The sequence below is a fragment of the Malurus melanocephalus genome, unplaced genomic scaffold, assembly GCF_030028575.1.
Source record: "Malurus melanocephalus ecotype Western Australia unplaced genomic scaffold, MMel_1.1 scaffold_36, whole genome shotgun sequence".
Taxonomy (NCBI): Eukaryota; Metazoa; Chordata; class Aves; order Passeriformes; family Maluridae; genus Malurus; species Malurus melanocephalus.
Window position 1 is genome coordinate 3210367 of NW_026623268.1, and position 18979 is coordinate 3229345.

At 47.4% G+C, this 18979-nt stretch overlaps 1 protein-coding gene across 1 annotated transcript; it reads right to left on the reverse strand.

Moving 5' to 3' along the window:
- Nucleotides 1–5587: 5587 nt before the first annotated feature.
- On the reverse strand, nt 5588–18913 carry DRD3 (dopamine receptor D3). The gene is made up of 6 exons (XM_057364219.1): nt 17234–18913; nt 12162–12274; nt 10802–10944; nt 9543–9739; nt 8342–8687; nt 5588–7502 (listed from the first exon to the last, which is right to left on the reverse strand). Exons 1-6 carry the CDS (start codon nt 17513–17515, stop codon nt 7306–7308), a joined length of 1278 nt encoding a protein of 425 aa, XP_057220202.1. The 5' UTR covers nt 17516–18913; the 3' UTR covers nt 5588–7305.
- Between the last annotated feature and the right edge of the window lie 66 nt (nt 18914–18979).

An 18979-nucleotide genomic window follows, 5' to 3' on the forward strand; every position in this document is an offset into this window, starting at 1 on the left:
TAAACCTTTTTCTCAGTAATTTCAGAGATGTTTCCTCTGTGATGTGGAAGGCATACATGAAATAGATGGTGGTGCAGGCCAGTTTAATGGTTTAATTTGTAGTACTTTGGAGTGATCTACATAATTCACTAAGGACCTCATCCGTTTTCTGGTAATGCAGCACTCCTTCAGACTATTAAAGATACTCAAGCACATGTTACCATCCTTTCTTATGCACATTCTGTAGGCATGAGAGSATTTTTCAGACAAAAAGAGAATTAATTTAAGTCTGTTTAAGAAGTTGGGTCTAGACTGGCACAAAAGTGATGCAGCAAAATGTTCTTTCTTCCCTGTTGATGTTGCCAATGTGAACAGTGTCTGTCAGAGTACACAGTCTCCTCCCTGGGGACATACTGACGTGGAAAAGCAACACCTTTCCTCCCTCATAATGAAGTGATGATGGACTGCCTGGTTAAGGCTACACCTGTCATCTGTATGATTTAACTACATTGGTCCAGTGGAGGTGCAACACAGTGGGATGCTYTGTTATGCTTCTGACACAGCTCCTYGAGCTYCTGGCCTTGCTTACTCCTYGTCATTACAAAATCTTTGGAGAAAGCCTGCTCTGTTCACAGCTATATGTGTGTGAAAATCTTGCAGAGCTCCTTGGGAAGTAGTTTTGGATGAGAAGGGATTATCTGGTTAACCAGGATTATYTCAAACTTCAGCCTGAAAATTTAGGAAACTGTTTAGTGAGGACCAAAGGTAAAGCACTTATAAATAAAGGCATTTGGACCTGCCTGGCAGCTCAGGATTAAACAGCTTTCTCTCTTCCCTATCCTTCTGCTRTAGCATAAAGCACTTTCTGGCCCAAGGGAGCAGCCAATGCCCTGGAAAAGGCAGTGGCTGTGGTTCATGGCAGAGGCTCTACAGGACAGGGTGTACCTCACTGCCTGTATGTGCAGAGTAGATTGATTTGCAGGTTGCTGATCGAGAAAAGATCTAAAAACTGCAGGCCTTATATGCCATGGCCCAGCACAGACTTCACAAAAGGAGAGGTTTCAAGGTCCTTGGCCAGAGTTCCTATTCCCATTGCAGTGCTCTGTGTGCCATACCTTGTGCTCTTGAGCYGACTGCCTTTCTGAGCTGCTGGATGTGTTGCAGCACACAACACRAAGGTGGCTTTTGTAGCAATGCTTTGTGCTCATTGCTCCCTCCTCCCACGGGAGAATATCTGGTTTGCGTTTTGATGAGGTAATCAGGGGAGGTGTTGATGTAGCCAGCATCTTGCAGGAAGTCATCAAAGCCTACAAATCTGCCTGGAGCTTTTTTATATTGCCCTACCTGGACCAGAATGGAACCGTCTACAAAGTAATGTCAACTTCAGTGGTACTCTGTGCTGAAAAACAGCTGAGGAAAACAGCCCTTAGGAAAGCCAGATGCTTTCCTCAGACAAAGCTGAGGGAACTGGGGTGAGAGAGAGCAGACTGGCAGGCAGCTGAAGCCTTTAAAGAGATGCAGCCTCTTCAAGAAAGGGAACAGGAGATGGAGCATCTGGGAGGAAGGAACACAGGCAAACAGGATGATTAGCATTTGGCAAGGCCAGCAAAAAAATGAATGGGAGCTGTGCAGTATGTGCATGGGTAGCACTGCCAACATCAAGTTGCAGAAGCCCCTGGCACGTGTCYTTTTATCCATCCCTTGTTTTGCACRTCTTGAGGAGGRGGAAATGCTCTGTTGTGGTTCAAGGACTTTAGCTATGGCTGCACAGAGTAATGCTGGCAGCCCTCAAACCTGAGGCTGATGGGGTGCTTAGTGCTGGACTCWGCCCTGGTACCTGGCTCTGTTGTTGCTCACAGCCAGTGCTGTCACAGATATTCAGATGAGTCCTGTGGCATTAACCATCTGCTCATGTCCCTTGAGCTGACCCTCACAGAGGGACAGAAGTGTTGCTGCCTCTCAGCTGAGGCATAGCAAGGTGAGCAATCATCTGCACCACAGCCGTTCTGCCATGACACAGGATGGCAGAGATGTAAATCCCTCAGTATTTGTGCTTCTATCCAGTGAAAAGTGGTCTGTATTTCACCTGTTCAATTTGCCATGCTCACAGCTGTGGGGTAAAATTTGTTAAAATTGACAAGAGTCCCCAGGGCAGGAAACCAGAAAGGTGTTCCCCACATCAGCAAACATACAACAGCCTGATGCTTTTCTAACTCAGATGCTTAAATCATACTGAAATAAATTTTTAGTTATGTTCATTTTCCTCTTTGGCCCTTTCTTTGCCTCACATTTCCAGAGGCATTCAGGGATGAGACCTGTCTGGCAGGAGGAGATTCACTGATGTGTATCTAGAATCATGAAGGAAGCTCAGGAAGTCTGGGCCCCAGAAAAAGTGTATCCCTTTTGTAGAAAGGTGTGGTTGGTATCAGAGCTCATGGATCCTTATCTGACACTTGAGGCAGCAAGAAATGAAGAAATGGTGGCATGAGTGATGCCAGGAAGGCATAACAAGAAAGGTCACTACTTGAGTTGAGATTGACTATTTGGAGAGTAAGGGRTAGCTGGATCAGTGGCATTTGAGATTGAAAGGCAGCATTGGCCTGGGATGTAACTTCTACATTGCGTAGAAGAGGCTCAGGGCAGCTGATGTTGACTTTGAAGAARTACAGTTTTCAATCCCTCACACTTTGAAATTCCTACAGCCTTGTGAGCCTTTGCTGCTAAGGCAGAAGGTCAGGTGCTARAATACTGCCAGGAGATGACAACTGTGTTAATTCATTATTACCATGAGTTGAGGAAAAACTCACTTTGACGGCTCATTGAAAGGCTCATGCAGATTTGGGATACTTATACTGGTCACAGGAAGAACGGATGTGCCCATTCTTTTTGGGAAGTGAGACACCTCAGAGCCAGGTGTGTTTGCAGGCTGAAGCCTGCCAGTCTCATCATTTTATGACCAAACCMTCACACACTTAGCTGAAACTAATCAGATTGCTACCAGTGTCCTCTGGGTTGTCCAYAATTCCTATTTGTATTTCTCTGAGTGTCACCATATCAGCAGCCTGCAGGCTGTTGATCCTCCCTTGAAGTGCTGGCGTTGATTAGATATTCTTCAGAAAACATCACATCAGTAACAGCAATAATCTGCAGCCAAGCTCTCTCTTCCAGAGGAGCTGCCAACCTGAGCCAGCCCCACTGAGAGCAGAAAACTCACCCCACATCACCCCAATCCCCCTCAGAGAGGCAGATTCCAGGCATACTCCCTACTCTTTCCAAGGAGGAAGCTGCCTGTGCTTAGCCCCACAGTGGGGTCCAGCTGAGCATCTGGCCATGCCAGTCCATCCCCTAAGGGGCCTCAGGAGGGTTACCTGGGCATGAGATTTTTTTCTGCAAGGCTTTGCTTTGTCCTTGTAGCCTGGCAAATGTGGATTTTAGTATCTGGCTGCAGCTGGAATTGTTAAAACAATGTCCAACAGCTGCTGCAAGATACCTGGAGTGTATTGACTGAGCAGTGTCACCTGTAGAGCATTGGGCTGTGCTAACAGGTGAAATGCACCTCCTCCATAATTTCCTTGCCTTCCCAGGAGTCAGCTTTTTTTCATGGAAGATTGTTTTATCTTCTGCCCCGTGGGCCTTTGTGCTCTTCTGCTTAAAGATTCCTGCATGATCCGGTGCCTGTTGCTGCCTCTGACAAGGTAGAGTGTTTTATGGTTTCTTCTGTGTTTATTTTTTACAATGTAAAACTTAGCATAAGAGCTTTTGGTTCTAGCTCTGGATGGCCTCAGTTCAGTGCCTGGTACTATTTAAGATTTTAGCAACTTGGATAAGCTGTGTTTTTCCTCCTAGACCTGAAGTTTAACACATGCAACATGTGGCACATCTGTCAGAGATGGGGAGCCCCAGGTACATGTGGGATAGCAAACTGTGGGATGTGTGGGCTCAGTCATTCGTCTGGGTTTGTGCAGCTGAGCCACAGCCTATGGCTCTGTGAGCTGGGAGATGRTGGATGCAGGGGATAAATGGAGTTTTTCAGTCCATTTCTCAGGCGTGCTRTAAATGTGTCTAGACAGTCAGTACTTGGATGGCTGCCTTGTACCTTGTAGGGGGAGCTGATATTCCCGGTGTGTGTTGCCAGCTCTCCTTCATCTCCAAAGGGTCTTAACTCTCCTCAGCTACAGTAGAGCTGTTTCCTGGCTGTTSTGTCTGCTGGCTCATTTCCAAATGTTTTCCAGCACAGGGGACCAGAGCTATCCCATTCCAGCTGCTGCTGGAGCAGGGTGGAGRTGAGCACAGACTGCAGAGCCCCATGCTGCACCTGCACATCTGCCCAGCCCTGCTGCCAGAGCAACCTGTGCCTGTCTCTGAGCTCCCTTCTCCTCTCTGCAGGAGAGAATGTTTCTACATTATCCAGAGGCTCTTCTAATGTGAATATCAGTGTGTAAATGAATCCCTGTRGGATGCAGAGCATCACAGCTCACCTCTCCTCTCCCAGCCAGTTGTGGAGTCAGGGAAAACAAAACAGCCAAGAGGAAAACATTGTAGAAAAAGAAGGGTTAGTAGGAGAGATTGAATGGTTGAAAAAGRAGAATGCAGATTATTCTGCTCTAAATAATGAGTGGGGGATGTGTCTTGGGGGATCTTCAACAGTCCTTCTGGGTTGCTGAAGAGGGTGGAGTGGCATCAGCTGCTTGCATCTTTGATTATTTCTGTTCCTTGGCCTTTTCTATGGGATYACCTATGTTTGTATTGCCAGAGTAAAACTGGGCATGGAGCTCAAGCAGCAGTTGAGGGAGGGGGAGACAAGGATTTTTCATTTGGAGTTGAGTTTTTGTAATGGTGTGAGGATTTTGTGGTGTCTTTGTTTGGTTTTTTTTTTATCCATAGTAGGTTATAGTTCAAGAGGTTGCAGTCAGTTCTGTGATCTRATAGTTCAAATCTTTGTTAGTAAAGCAAGGACCATGTTTTAGATACAGAATTTTCACCATCCCTTATAGCTGTGTGGGCACCCACTGAAATGCTGCTTAATCTTCTGCCACAATTCCTGTTCTTACCTCTATTCTGCATCTTCTGGGGGATCCCTCCTTGAAGAACAGGTTCAAATTCAAATAAGATCAAACTGATTCCTGAGAGATGCTAGGCCAGATCTTGAAATGGACCTATTCATCCTTTCAATGATCTTTATTCTCAATTCTTCTGTTGTAATATAAAGCAACTGGACTGGTGATCTCTGTTATGAAGCATCTTTAATGAGAATTCCTCGAGTGGCAATCTGTCCACAGGCTGATTCACTCAATTGATACCTCCACCATCCTGAGTGCCTTCTGGGCTGTCCAGCATCTTTGAGCAGATGGAGTAACACTACTGCATGTCTGCCTGGCATAGTTGGGAAACTAATGGACTGTATTTTCAGAATTTGTCTGCTGGAAGTGCCTACAGCAGCCTTTGATTTCTTCCCCAGTTGGAAGGAAGATGCAAGTAATAATAAAGACTTCTTGTAGGTGTCCAGGTGGATGATAATTTTTTACAGAGAAAGTGTTAAGAGTGTTGCAGGTGACAAACAGCTTATGGAAGGGGATACAGTCACCACAAGGCACCARAACTTCCAGTTACACTTGTGTTTTATTGGGCTAATGCAGTTACAATGCAGTATGGAGGTCACTTCCCYAGGCAAATGACACATGCTCTCCTCAAGATCCTCATCCCAAAACTCAGACAAACCAAAGCAGCAGCTGGAGCTCTGCTATGTGCTCTGCAGRCAGAGAACAACAGCCTTGGCTTTGTATTAGGAAAAAGAGGAAGCCTTGGACACAGTGRCATGGACACAAGCAGGAACAGCACACAGAGTTATGCCCAAAGCTATCAAACGAGCATGGCTGACAGCACGACTAAGCCAAGTCCTGGGAGGGAGASCTGAAGCCTCTGATCCAGTACAGTGAGGGGACAAAAGGACAGAACTGTGTTGAAGCTCTCTGACCCATGCCATGTTTGTCTGTATGAGGGGAAGAGCATTAGGGTGCCCTGACATGAGACCAGCTTACATGGTWCATCAGGACTTGTCTGTTTTTTCATCCAGGAACTGCTGGAGATGGCTTTGTGGAATACTGTTGAGAAAGGAGACCGTGGCTGGGCTGTATTTGGCCAGCTCCTGGATGCTGGGATATACAGATGCCATATGTGAGGCCAGGAGTATTGACAAGGGATGTCAGGGACTGACTCCAAGGGAAATGTCCCTTCTTACTGGGAGGGATGTTATGAAACAGCTGTCCCCTAGGTAAGGGCTGTAACAGCAGTCATTGCAGTACCCAGATGCTACAAACCCTAAATCTAGCAGTGCTCCTGTCAGGAGAGGAGCACGGGTGCAGATTGGTTCCAAAAAGACTGCGGACAAGTTTTGAACAAGGGTGCATGCAACCAGCTGAAAAAACAGGCTTGAATCTCTGGGAGCTATCACAGGCCTTGCTCTCTGAGTGGCCCCAGTAGATCACTGGGGTGTGTGGTAGTTACAGAGTGGCCAATCTTATCACTGGTCCTTGGATCAGGAGGAGAGGGGACCCCGGGGTRGTGCTGCACTGCTCATGTGAGCTGACCTTCCAGAGGGAGGGCAGCCACCCCTCTGCCTTGCAAGGAGCAGTGAAACAACCCAAGCTGGCAGCACAAGAGAAAATTTCATTTGCAACCAGGGTGATTTTCTCAAGCACTTCGACTGACCCAGTTTTACGGTTAAACCTTTTGATGGAAACAACAGGAAAGTTGTTATTTCTCCACCAGTGCTCCTTTTCTAAGTTTCCTTGTCCAGTTTTTGCTCTTGGCTGCTGATCAAAGAGATYGGGATCCTTATCAAGGAGGTCACGTTCTGTCCTCTTACCAGGACTGCTGTGCATGAGCTGGGTGCCTTCTGCAGGCTGAGGTGCCAAGCTGTGGGAGGGCAAATGCATTTCTAGCACAGCAGAGATGAGAGATGCCATCTGTGTTTGGGTCCTGTGCACCCTGCGAGCCTGGCAGTCCCGAGGAGTGATGTCTGCTGCACACCCAGGGCTGTGCCYAGCGCTGAGGGACACACTGGCTTGTCTCGTTCATCTTCCCTCCCACAAGTGGGAAGCGCTGGTTCTCTCTCAGGCAGGAGTGCTGAGGGAAGGCAGCCGTGTGGGTGAGCCGTGTCCCCACTCTTCACTGGGGTGCAGGGGTGTCTGGCTCTCAGCACTGATCACAGCACGCTGACCACCGCTGCTCGCAGCCAGGGCACTCCCCCGGCGTGGGGAGCACAGGGAGAAGGGCCCTACCTTGTCCCAGCCCCAGGCTCTGCTGCAGAGCCGTGCAGCCCTGCGGTCAGCAGCACAGGATCTTGAGGAAGGCCTTGCGGAAGTCGGTGTTGAAGGTGGTGTAGATGATGGGGTTGAGGGCRCTGTTGACGTATCCCAGCCAGGTGCTGGCACTGTAAAGCCCTGGAGGCACATGGCAGGATGGGCAGTGGGCATTGAGGATGTGGATCAAGAAGAAGGGCAGCCAGCAGACKATGAATGCCCCTGGGTTTAAAGAGAGGCAGGAAACAATCCGTGAGTTTAGAGAAGCAACTATTTGGAAAGGGGCCTGCACTTGTGCCCTCTCCCTCCACCCCTTTGCTATTTCTATGATGTTTCCGTATTTCAGAAAATAAAGGCCACATTTACCCTGATACAGCGAGATTTAGCACAGTTCAGGCTCCTTGGGGCCAGTTTTGTGAACGGCTGAATGGACTTCAGAAGTGATCTGATGGCAGACAAAAGCAAGTGGCCACACCTTAGAGAGAAAGCCTGCTTTGGTCAGTTAGGATGAGGGCTGCTTTGTTTCCATGCCAATACTGACTTAATGGGGGAAATAGGGCATCTGTGACAGGGACACCAGCCTCCTGGCTTTCTCAGCAGGTGACAGGGACACCAGCCTCCTGGCTTTCTCTACCCAGCTGTGTGAACTGGTTCCTCTGCGGCTCCTTGCCTCAGTTTCCCCTTCTGTAATTGGATCTAAGAGCTTCTGCATGTATGGAAATGTAGGATCATTCCAGCCTTGTAACAGTAAAACAAAGGAAAAGCAAAGATGTTGGTTGTTGCTCCCTCCTGGTAGGACTTGTTGGCACTGATTTCAAACATAAGGGTAACAAAACATAGTAATAAAATACTAACATGTAGCTCTCAACATCTGGGAGCATTATTCTAGATCACTAAATGTCCCACCACTGTCTCTCCTGAGCTGGTGAAGTAGCAACAGCTGAAGCCAGGGCCTAGCTTGCATTTTATAAAATCTCAATATTGTATGAGGAGTTTCTGTGCTCCTGGAAGTGCCAAACCATCATCCCTTGCATCCCACAGACAGAATGGCTCTCACTCACCCAGGACAATTGCCAGCATCTGTGTAGCCTTCCTCTCCCGCAGCTGGATCAGTCGGGGCTGCTGCTGTGCCARCTTCACGCTGCTGATGGTTCTGCCATTGCTGAGCCTCCGCACCTCCACTGCTGGCTTTGTGCTCGTCCTCCTCTCGTCCCAGCTGCTGTTTTGTGCTGTCCCTGCTGCCTTGCTGAGGGGTGCCTCATGGCAGAAGCTCCGGTACCGCTGCAGGCTGAATGCAGTCAGCAGCCTCCTTTTTGTAGACATCTCCTGGCCTGTGCATTTCAGTGACAGACACGGGGAAAACGTGCCTTGGCACCTGTTTGGCAAAGCTTTTCTCTCCATGTCTTCCTGCAAAAGAGGATGCCACAGAGGAACTGGAAACCATCCAAACTGCTCATTGGGTCAGAGGATCATGAGGAAAGTTGTAGGGAGTTATCCTCAACCCCACTTGCCTCTTACATTGCCCCATGTTKCCTGGACTGACAACACTTGACAACTCTCTGCCTCCATCCCACCAAGGAGAAGCAAGGGAACAGTGAGAGCAGAATATCTGCTCTGCCAATTCTCATCTGTATTTCTGTGTTGGCCCTGCTCCCTGCAGCATCCCCACCCTTTTAATGTAGCTTCACTGTGMGAAAATGGGTGAAAGGAGTGGATATGCATGATCAGGCAATTCCTTTCAAACTGATGTGTTGGTTCCCATGGTTGCAGATATCTCATCTCGAAAGGTCAGTGGAACAAATGCTGCATGCACCATGAGCATTTTGACCTCTTAAGTCTGTCAGATGAAGAGGGTTTTTATTTTAATAATAGAGGCTAAAGCCTGTGAAGCCCAAGAATGAAGCTTCACTGAGCAAATCAATAAATGAAGACATTAAAATCAATAAATGAAGAAATTACCAGACTTATGAAGGGCTGAGAAAACCCTGCTCTGAAGAAATATTGAAGTAGGCTGTGCTCTTTGCTAGTTGCCACTTCTGGAGGGCAGAGATACGCAGGGAACATCCTCTTTCTAGAGGTCTGAAAAGGATTTAACTGGAGCTTCTGCACCTCAAATACCATGGTGTATGAGCGAGGGATGGGATGAAAACATGTCATGTCCCTCCTTGCGCATTCTGTGCTGTGCTTTGACCCTTTGAGGAGAAGAGATGAAGCATTCTCTGTCCTTTCTGACAGCTCCTACTGTGTTGGTGTGGCTCTTACTTGGTGTGCACAACAGGGTTTGGTGCTGGCGCTGTGGCTGCCCTGCCGGGTGAGGCTTCGCTTCTTTTGCCTCTGTCTGAGCACGAGGTAAATCCGCACATAGAGCAGCAGGGTCACCACGAAGGGGAGGTAGAAGGAGACCAGAGAGGAGTAGATGATGAAACTAGGGTTGGATATGGAACAGACACTGGGGTCCCCTGGGGAGGAGAAGAGAGAGAGAGGAGCGGCTGAGCTGCTTCAGTTCAGTACAGGGAGGCTCTGGTGTGTTGGCAAAGTGAGTCAAAACGTGCTGGGGGCAAAGGCTCTCTAAGGAGTGCAGACTGTGCTGTGGCTTGCCCACTTACCTAAAGAGGCTTAAAATGAGCCCAGCACACGGCCATCTAGCATTAGCCAGCATGCATCTGCCTGCTTTTCTGGCCAACAGCTTTGCTCTCTTCTCTCATGTCTCTTCCTGTCCTTTCTCAGAGGATCCTTGCCCCTCATCTTTTCTCCTATTCCTTTAATAGCTTCTGAGCTGTCTAGATGCAGAGTGTGCATTCACCCCTATCTGTCTAGACCAGGCAGAGAGAGGCAGCAGAATTTCTCAACCCCACCCATTCGTGCTTCCAGCACTGCACTGATGGATGGGAGCAGAGGCTTCTGCCTGTGGCTCAGTGGGGAGGAAGGCTCCCCTGCTCCTCTGCCTCTGGAGAGACTAGTTGCCCTAGCTGAGGGAAAGGAAAAAGACCAACCTGCTTCCAGGGTAGAGGCTAAATTGTTAGCCCTCCTCAAGGAATTAGTTAAGGAAATAGACAGCCAGTTGGATGGGAAGGAGGTTTCTAACAAGCAATGCAATCCTGGCTGTGTAGAAATGTGTTCTGTTTAAGAGTCAAAACTGTGTGTCTGAACCTGTTGATATCAGCAAGATGCCTTTAGGTCTGGTGTGTGAGTGTGTTGTATGTGCAGCACGTTTTGCTGTGTGCTCAGAGTGATTGGTTGATGGGAACCTGAAGACCTGGACACCTTGATGGGCATTGATTTGGCAGCAGAGCAGGCAGGTTTGCCCTTTAGAGCAATAGTSAGTGTCTGTCGGAGCAAATGGCAAGTTTATAGACAAGAGCACAYGGGGATTTTTTCTCTCCTTTCATTGTGTGCTTTCCAGTTCCTTAAAATTTCCTGTAACCTGGCAAATCTGCAGGACCCACATTAAATGATCTGGCCATACAGGCCAGCTCCATTTCCARCCCCTCCTGAGTGCTGTTGTTCAGGATATCACCTACCTGTAGTGTTGAAGCCAAAGAGGAGAGGGCATGACACTGCAAATGCCAGCATCCAGACTATCACAATCATGAGAGAGACCCTCCTGCAGGAGCTCTGCCCAGTGCTGTACTGGTACTGAACTGGTTTCACCACTGCGGTGTATCTGCAGACCAAACCAGCTCCGGGAAGAGGAGAGGGAGGAATGGAGGGAGGAAAAGGACCAGGTTTTTAAAAAGAGAAATGAAAGGAACATAGGGAACGTGATGGTGAATGTGGTGAGGAATTGGAAGAGGAAAGTAGAGAAGATCAGACGATGGGATGAGCAGTTTGTAGGAATGGTAAGTGGGGCATTGCAGAGAGGAACAGACAAAATCAAGAGTTAGTAGGCAGCAGTGCAGAGAAATGCTCGGCAGAACTCACAGCATGTGAAGCGATAAGGTTTGGAATASCAGATGGATCTAGAAACCCCAGGAAACCCATAACCCTCATGTCCCCTAAAGTTACATGGGCACTGCTGAGGAAGAACACTCTCTGGAGCAGTCACAATGTGCTAAACTCTGTCTTAGCTGCCAGGTCTGGTGTCAGCCTGACAGATTGCCCAGGGGCAGAGGATTGCCCAGGGGCAGGTGTCAAGGACCTTCAGCTGCTGGGGTGCCCCAGGAGATGAAGCTCCACAGGGTTAGGATTGAGAAGGCACAGGAGTCTCATCTTTGGGAGAGCCTGGGGGTTGTTCCTTGAAGACAGAGCCAAACTGAAATGGGAACACAGCTTCCCGTGGAAGAACACTGGACCAACCCAACATTGAGAACTGCCTTGCATTATTACTCTTGAACTACACACTACAAAGGTACAGCATCCAGTATTTTTCCCTTTTCCTGCTCCTTGGTCCCAGTAGCACCACATGTCCCAAGGTCTTGGCTCCCAGCCCTCAAGGTTGCTTAAAATAGGCTCAGTTTTAAAATGCAGAAAACCAGAGCAAAGCTCAAGATTACAGAGCAATTATCTTCATCTCTCCCCATGAATATGGCAGCATTTTATTTATTAAAGGCTTCAAGAGTGAGATCTCCAGAAGGAAAAACCCTCTTTGAGACTYAGTTGGAATTGGATGACCAATTCTGATTCCTGCCTTCAAAAAGGCTTGAGGATGTGGSTGACTACCTGCTGGGGGTGTTTTATTGCTCATGTATCCCTGCCCTTCCAGCACCGTGTGAGCAGAGCCACATCAGCAGTGCTAGTGGCAGGGACAGACTTACAGGGAGGTTTGTGATCCTGAGGACACTCATAATGTCTGTGCACACCCCACTCCTTGTCCCTGCCATGCTGGGGCACAGGGCCCACCCCCATATCCAGACCATCCCCCTGGGTGCTGCTGTGTGTCACCTGTCGATGCTGATGGCGCAGAGGTTCAGAATGCTGGCCGTGCACATCATCACATCCATGGTGACAAAGATGTCGCAGCAGATCCGGCTGAATGTCCAGACCCCTCCGGTCACCTGCACCAGCAACACACAACCATCAGCCTTGTTCTGCACTGAGTCCTGACCAGTGACGTGTCTGGAGGTGCTCTCCTCCAAGTRTCTCMACAGCTGGAGGAGTTCATGTCCACAGTGATGGGCAGAGGGAAACTGAGGCACCTGTGTTGTGTGCAGGATACAGCAATAGGTCGTGGAGAAGGASCCTCACTTTAATTTCAATCCTTTATTTGCTTTTGCAGAGGGAGGGAGAGGGAGAGAATAAACAGCAACTATCCCTTCTCTCAAGGCCTGGCATGATAAATTGATTTAAATTTGATATTGCTGTATTTATCCTTTGATTAATGATTATTTGAGAAAATCTAAGGGCTGAAAGTCTTTCTCAGCTTAGCTTCCAGAGTGCTCTTGCAGGCAGTGAGCTGGAAAAGTGCTGCAAATTCTTTGCATTTATGTATGAAACAGATCTGAGACCGAGGCTTCTCAAAAACCTTATTTGAATTCTTATCTCAATTACAGATTTTGATTATTAGATCTGAGTGAGAGCTCAGAGGATATTCAGATAAAGGGGCTTGGGTTGCCAYGAAACTGTTGGTGTTGGTTGTTTTGAATTTTTAATCTGAAGCATGGGGTTGTGAAAGCTCAGCTGCAGCCAGTCTTAGTGATGGAGAAAAGTGGGTTTTGGACCAGCCACCAAGTTYTTGTCCACTGAACTTGGTCGACAATGATATGCTCCAACCTCTGTGTGGCCCTGCTGTCCTTGGGATTGGGGTGACAGCCTGACCCTGAGGGAGATGACTGGCCTCTCCTTGTAGGAGATGAACAAGGAGCAGCCTCCCCTCTAACTGCAAAAACAAACCCAATGCTGTGCAGAATGGGGAAGGGGTGTAGGAAAGAAAAGGGGAGAAAAGTCTATGTTTGGGAGAGAGACATCTATGGGGTTTTAGCCTCCAGCCCCATAGATGCTGCTGTTTCAGCTGGATYCTGGAAAGTGTCAGAAATTGCCACTAGTTCCTGGTCTCTCTGCTTACATTTAGACAACATCTAGAACACTAGACCTGGTTTTGAGRCCCCAGTACAGGAAAAACATTGATAAACAGGAGCAAGTCCAGTGGGGAGCCACCAAAACAATCCATAGGGGCAGGAGCAGTTGTGAGGACCAGTTAAGGGAACAGGACTTGTTCAGCCTGGWAAATAGATGGCTTTGAGGGGTGGGAGACTGAACAGCCCTCTAGTGCCTGGTGGGAGGTTTTTGAGAGAGCTGGAGGCAGGTTTTCACAGCAGCTTGTGGTGGGAGGTCAAGGGGCAACAGGAATGAGCTGGAAGAAAGGTGGAAAACTGGTTATGAAGGTTTTAGCACAAACTTTTCTGACCGCAAGGACAAGACATAGGGGAGCCAGTTGCTTGCTAAATCTGTGCAGGATCCATCTTTGGAGGTTTTCAAGACCCATTCAAAAACAGCCATTCCAAATCAGGCTGAGAGGGTGCCACAAGCAAGCTTGGATTCTCAGGCAGTGGGTCAACCCTGCAGCAAGGGTCAGTGCCTAGGAAGGGTGCAGAGAGAAGCACTTGTATAAATACAGAATTCACTCTGTGAGAGTTGAGAAATTTAAATGGTTTTGATAGTGGCAGTATTCCCACATATGGGAATAYCTGCTGAGAAACCTGCTGAGGTGAGCTGTGTCTTTAGGGTGTTCTCTGCTGGGCCCAGCTGCTACATTTCAGAAATAAGGTATTGAGTGAGGCAGTCTTCCATTAGGCCTCTGACCCTGAATGAATGCAGGGGAAGGAAATGGGAATTGGCTTGCAGAATGCAGAAGGGAACTGTGTTTTCCTCTCTAGTTCTCTTGATACTGGTGGTGCTCTTTTGTTTTCTCATGAAAAAGTAAGAAAGCGGGAAGAGGAAAATCAAAACTGTTGAGCTTTTCTGCACAGTTAGGTGAGCTACAAAATGTGCAAACTGAAAGCTGTCCATCTGAAATTAGGGACATTAATAGGTAGGTTTAGCTTCCAAAGAAATGCTACACTGGTTCTACTTTAGTTTCAGATTTTGAGACCCACTTGACTACCTTAAAAGATATTAAAAAAAAAAAAAAGAAAATGGTGGAAGCCTTTGCAGTGGGACTCAGTAAGGGATGTTTCTGCAGTTTGAGGCAAAAAGCAATGTACTTTCTGTGTGAGCTGTGGAGTCTGAAGAATATTTCACCCAGCCAGTGGCAGGTGTTCACATGAAAGCCAGCTGCTGCTAACCCAGCAGATGAACAAGCACTTAACTGAGGGAGTTTCCAAGATCCTGAGCATGTTCAAATGCTGAGCTCAAGAATGTGAAGTATTAAAACTGAAGAAGATGCTGGTGGGGATAGCTCAGAAGTGAGCCCTCTCAGGATGGTGCATTCAGATCACACCACCTGCACACTGGAGTGCTGCTCGTGTAAGAGGATGCTCGACAGATCAAAATGTTTGGGCTTAAAACCCATCCTCACTTCCACCTGCCACTTCTAAAATGGGAAGTAGCTCTGCTGAAGTTGGTGAAGTAGTTAATATTTACCTGTGGGGSATATGAACACAGAATTTATTCCATAAATTAGCAGTGACGAAGAGCCTTTTTATTATATGCCTTGTTCATAATTTTAAAAATTCTATTTCTGCTCTTCCTTTTATTGGTCTGTTCTAATCATCTTTGCTACAGCAGCTAGAWCCTGCTATTCTGCATTTCTGGTTTTTATGTGCTGGCAGGGTACCTCTTCTTTATCCCTTTGGTGCTTTTTGTCCAGGAATCTMAAAGGACACCCCAGGTATTAATTGAATGAATCCTTATATCTGCCTGGATGAGGTGGATGGTCAAATATTATTCTCTTACAGCTGATGAAAGCAAACCACAGAGAGATGAGGTGATAAATCTCTCATTACCACTCAGTGACTGTACAGCAGAAGYGGGAATAGTGTCCAGGATAAAATCCTGGCTCTGTTAAAGACACTGCTAAAACTCCCTATAGACAATTCAGATCAGGTTCTCACCTCATCTTCAGTGATGACCAGTCTGTTTTATCTACAAAATTGTATTATTATTATTTTTAACTTCTAAACTCTACAGGAAGCTTTCCAGTTTATTGAATGCACAATGATTATTTGTTAAACTTAATGCATATCCACCACTCTCCTTAATTCTTAAACAACAGAATCTCCACAATTCAGCTATGATGGCGATGCCACATTGTGTAACACGTGGATGGAAAAGTAGAAAACCAGATTGCATCAGGCAATGATAGGCATGAAAGTAGTGAGGCATCTAAGCAGGCTCACTGAGGGTTTGTGTTTGAGAGCTGCTGCTTGGGGGTGCTRTTGGCTGCTGCAGCTCCTGGGTTTGCACAGGAGGAGTTCAGAGAGCACTCGTGTGGTCAGGGCTGGTGAGCTGCAGTAACTCTGCTCTGCCCTCCCTCTGACACCCCTGGAGCTAGTGGAGCTTCTGGAGCTCACAGAGCAGCTTAGATCCCACTGCTCCTGTGTGACAGACACAGATGAGGACAGAGTGTGACTCCCACCTGGTCTCAGCAGATTAGACCTCAGTGACAACCTTCTCCCAAAGCCTTCATCCCCTTTGGAGGTGGAACAAGATGTTGTGAGAAGACTGAGGAGGATGTTCACCATGCTGCCACCTGTGCCCCTCCATTTATGCAATGACTACAAGGCATGATGGTGTTTAATGCCAYCAAACTCCAGTGAACAGGACACCTTAATGCCACTGTCCTGGAAACCTCAGTGAGCTTCAGCAGCCACAGCACCAGAGGGGCAGCACTATTTGTGTGTTAGACCTATCCAGTGGCCCCCAGAAGATTGCTAGGCACACTGCTAAATATCCCTTCAGTGACAGAAACCTCATTAGGTGGAGATGAGGATTTTGAGGCTATAAAATGTTCCTACTGCAGCTCTGTCACAGYCTTCCCAAAAGATTTCTCAGAAAGAGACAGTTCTGGTCTGCATGATTGATAAAATAACACATTTCATGGCCACAGATGACTCTAAAAACAGAGTGTAAAGARTAAACTTCACAAGCAACATTTAAAGCTGAGGCATTCATCTACCTTTAACTGCTCCATAAMTAAGGGCCAGTTCTCAAAAGTCTGGTTTGACAAACCTTCAGCAGATGAATAGGTATTGCACATAGYTGTGGGGACTGAGTGTTTTTTTGGCAATTTCCAGTCTCATAGTGTATTGAAGCATGATGTCATTTCTGCTTCATTGGTAGCATCGCTGATCCATAAACAGCAGCAAATATTGAAAAAACTTYGGGGCTTTTTGGGCTGTTTTTAAAATCTTAGTCTTGCTGGAGTCCTACAGCCCAGTTCTATAGGAAATACTGTGCAGTGCCAGGAGTGGTAATCTGRGTTTGGGATGTGTATGGGTTCTTTTTGCTGTTGCTTTGGATGATTCTTGCATCAGCTACTTTGATTATCCAAGCTCCACAGACGGAAATTAGTCTTGAATGGGTCTACAAACACAACTGGGGAATGGACTTACTGTCGTGCTCACAAATCATAACCAAGGCACTGGATGGGGGCAGAGGCTGCTCCACAGATGTGCCTCAGTCCCACCCTGTCCACAGCAACAGTGAGTGCCAAGTATTTTCTAAAGCAAAGCATAATGCGATTTCATTAAGGACYGGAATGCACTTGAGCTAACAGACTATTACAGTCTGAAATAAAATTRGACTTTTAATAATATTTTTTAGTTGCCATCAAATTGAAGAGCCTAATTCTGTCTTGCTGGGATRGCTTCCCACACACACACATACACACACACCCTCTTACTCCTTTCTCTTTAATCATTCAGTGTAACACACCCCGGCAGTACTCATCCTGCAGGACAGCTCCAGTGCTGTTCCACACAGACCAGACTAAATGCTGCTMCTGACTTCATGAGGAACATGACCACACATGCAGTGGTGTGGTTAAACTCTGTTAATCATTCCTAAGAGCGACTCACCTCCAGGTACACCATCCATGGCATCACCAAGGTAGCCACCAGCAAATCTGCCACAGCCAGGCTCACCACCAGGTAGTTGGTCGTGGTTTGCAAGGTGCGTTCCCTCAGCACAGCCAGGCAGACCAGCACGTTGCCAAAGATGATGGCCAGAATCAAGATGCAGTAGCAGAGGGCATAGTAGGCRTGGGAGTGGGGCAGCTGAGGTTCCGTGGTGCTGTTTGCCCCACAGGGAATGGGGTCTGTGGCATTAGGATGGCTGCTGGCTCTGGTGAAGAGGGCCATGGGGCTGCCACTGCAAAGGGAAACAAAGAGAAGATTGAAAATCAGAGCTCTGCAATAATTGTGGAGAACAGTACCTCCTGTGGGTGCTGCTATGATTTTTATTCTTTCCTTATGAATTCTCCTTCTAGCCAATCAGAGACATCTTTTTTTTCTGCTCATATGCAGGCAGAGCTTTGCTTAAAGACTTGCTGGGCCTGTTCTGTTTTTCACTGAATCTAAGCCAAGAGAAGAATGCAAGATTTCACCTCCCTGTGTGCATGTGAAAGATGGATCTTACCAACCRATGCGGCTGTTTGGAAAGTGGGCAACGGTTCTGAGATGCACCAAAGTCACACCACAGTACAAGTCAGCTGGGCAAGAGTGCAGTCTGAAAGACAACAATTTGAAATTATGAGAAAGACCCAACACAGTTGCCCAAACAAACTAGGGCTTGGCCAAAATTGGGAACTTGTATCTTTTCTTCTGCGAAGTAACCTCTTCCTTCTCTCTTCAAAAAATGTCTTCAATAACTTCACACACTTGAGTGCTTGGCAGCCTGGCAGAGCCTCTCGATCCCTGGCTGCCTGGTAGCAAGCACCACCTCCAGAATTCCTCCTTTCCTGCAGCATGTTTCTGTCCCGAGCCCTGCCTGCCTTGTAAAGGGTTGRCTGCTGGTGCTGTTCCCATTTCATCCATCGTGTGCTCTGTGTTCTCCATGCCTGGCCAGATGATGTGCTTCCTGTGCTAAAAAGCAAACCAGCTTGATGTTTGGGATGAAATAATGGAAAGATGCTTGCAGGGTACTCTGCATTTCTTTTTCTTGCAATAGATTCAAGTCTGTTCTCAGTAACCTACCCTTTCATGATTTAGGTGGAGGATTTTTTTCCCAGAAATATGAAAGCTGCTGTCCCAAGGTTGTTCCATGACATTTAATGGCTTGTATCTTTTTTTCTTTTGCTAYTGCTCCTGTTGCTGAACTCATCACCAGTGTGACAGGTATGAAAGGCAAAGACAAAACATTGCAATGCCACTGATATAAATATTACTGAGTTTCACCTCACTCCTTGAACAGCAGCATCTGTGATGCACAGCTGCTGCACAGCTACATTCCTGGAAGAGTAGCTGTCCAATAGGTATAAATTGTTCCAGCTGTTTGGGATAGACTCGTCCTTAAACCTGGTGCCACTCTCCCCTGACGTTCTGTAGCTGGGAGAGCACAAGGGCTGAATGAGATGGAAACCGAACCTCCCTATGTCCTGTGGACACAGATCCCTGAGGACAGGGGTGCAACAATCTCATATGGCATGTGCTTTGTTTGAAAGGGCCTGTGCTTGTCTCCTCTATCTTTCTGCCTGACCCTGACAAAGGAGTTAAGCCTTCCACTGGATTACAAGGATCTCTTGTAGCATGAGTGCTGCTGCTGAGTTCAGGACTGCTCATAGAACAGCTGAGCTGCAGYCACCCAAAGACAGGATTCATTTTGCT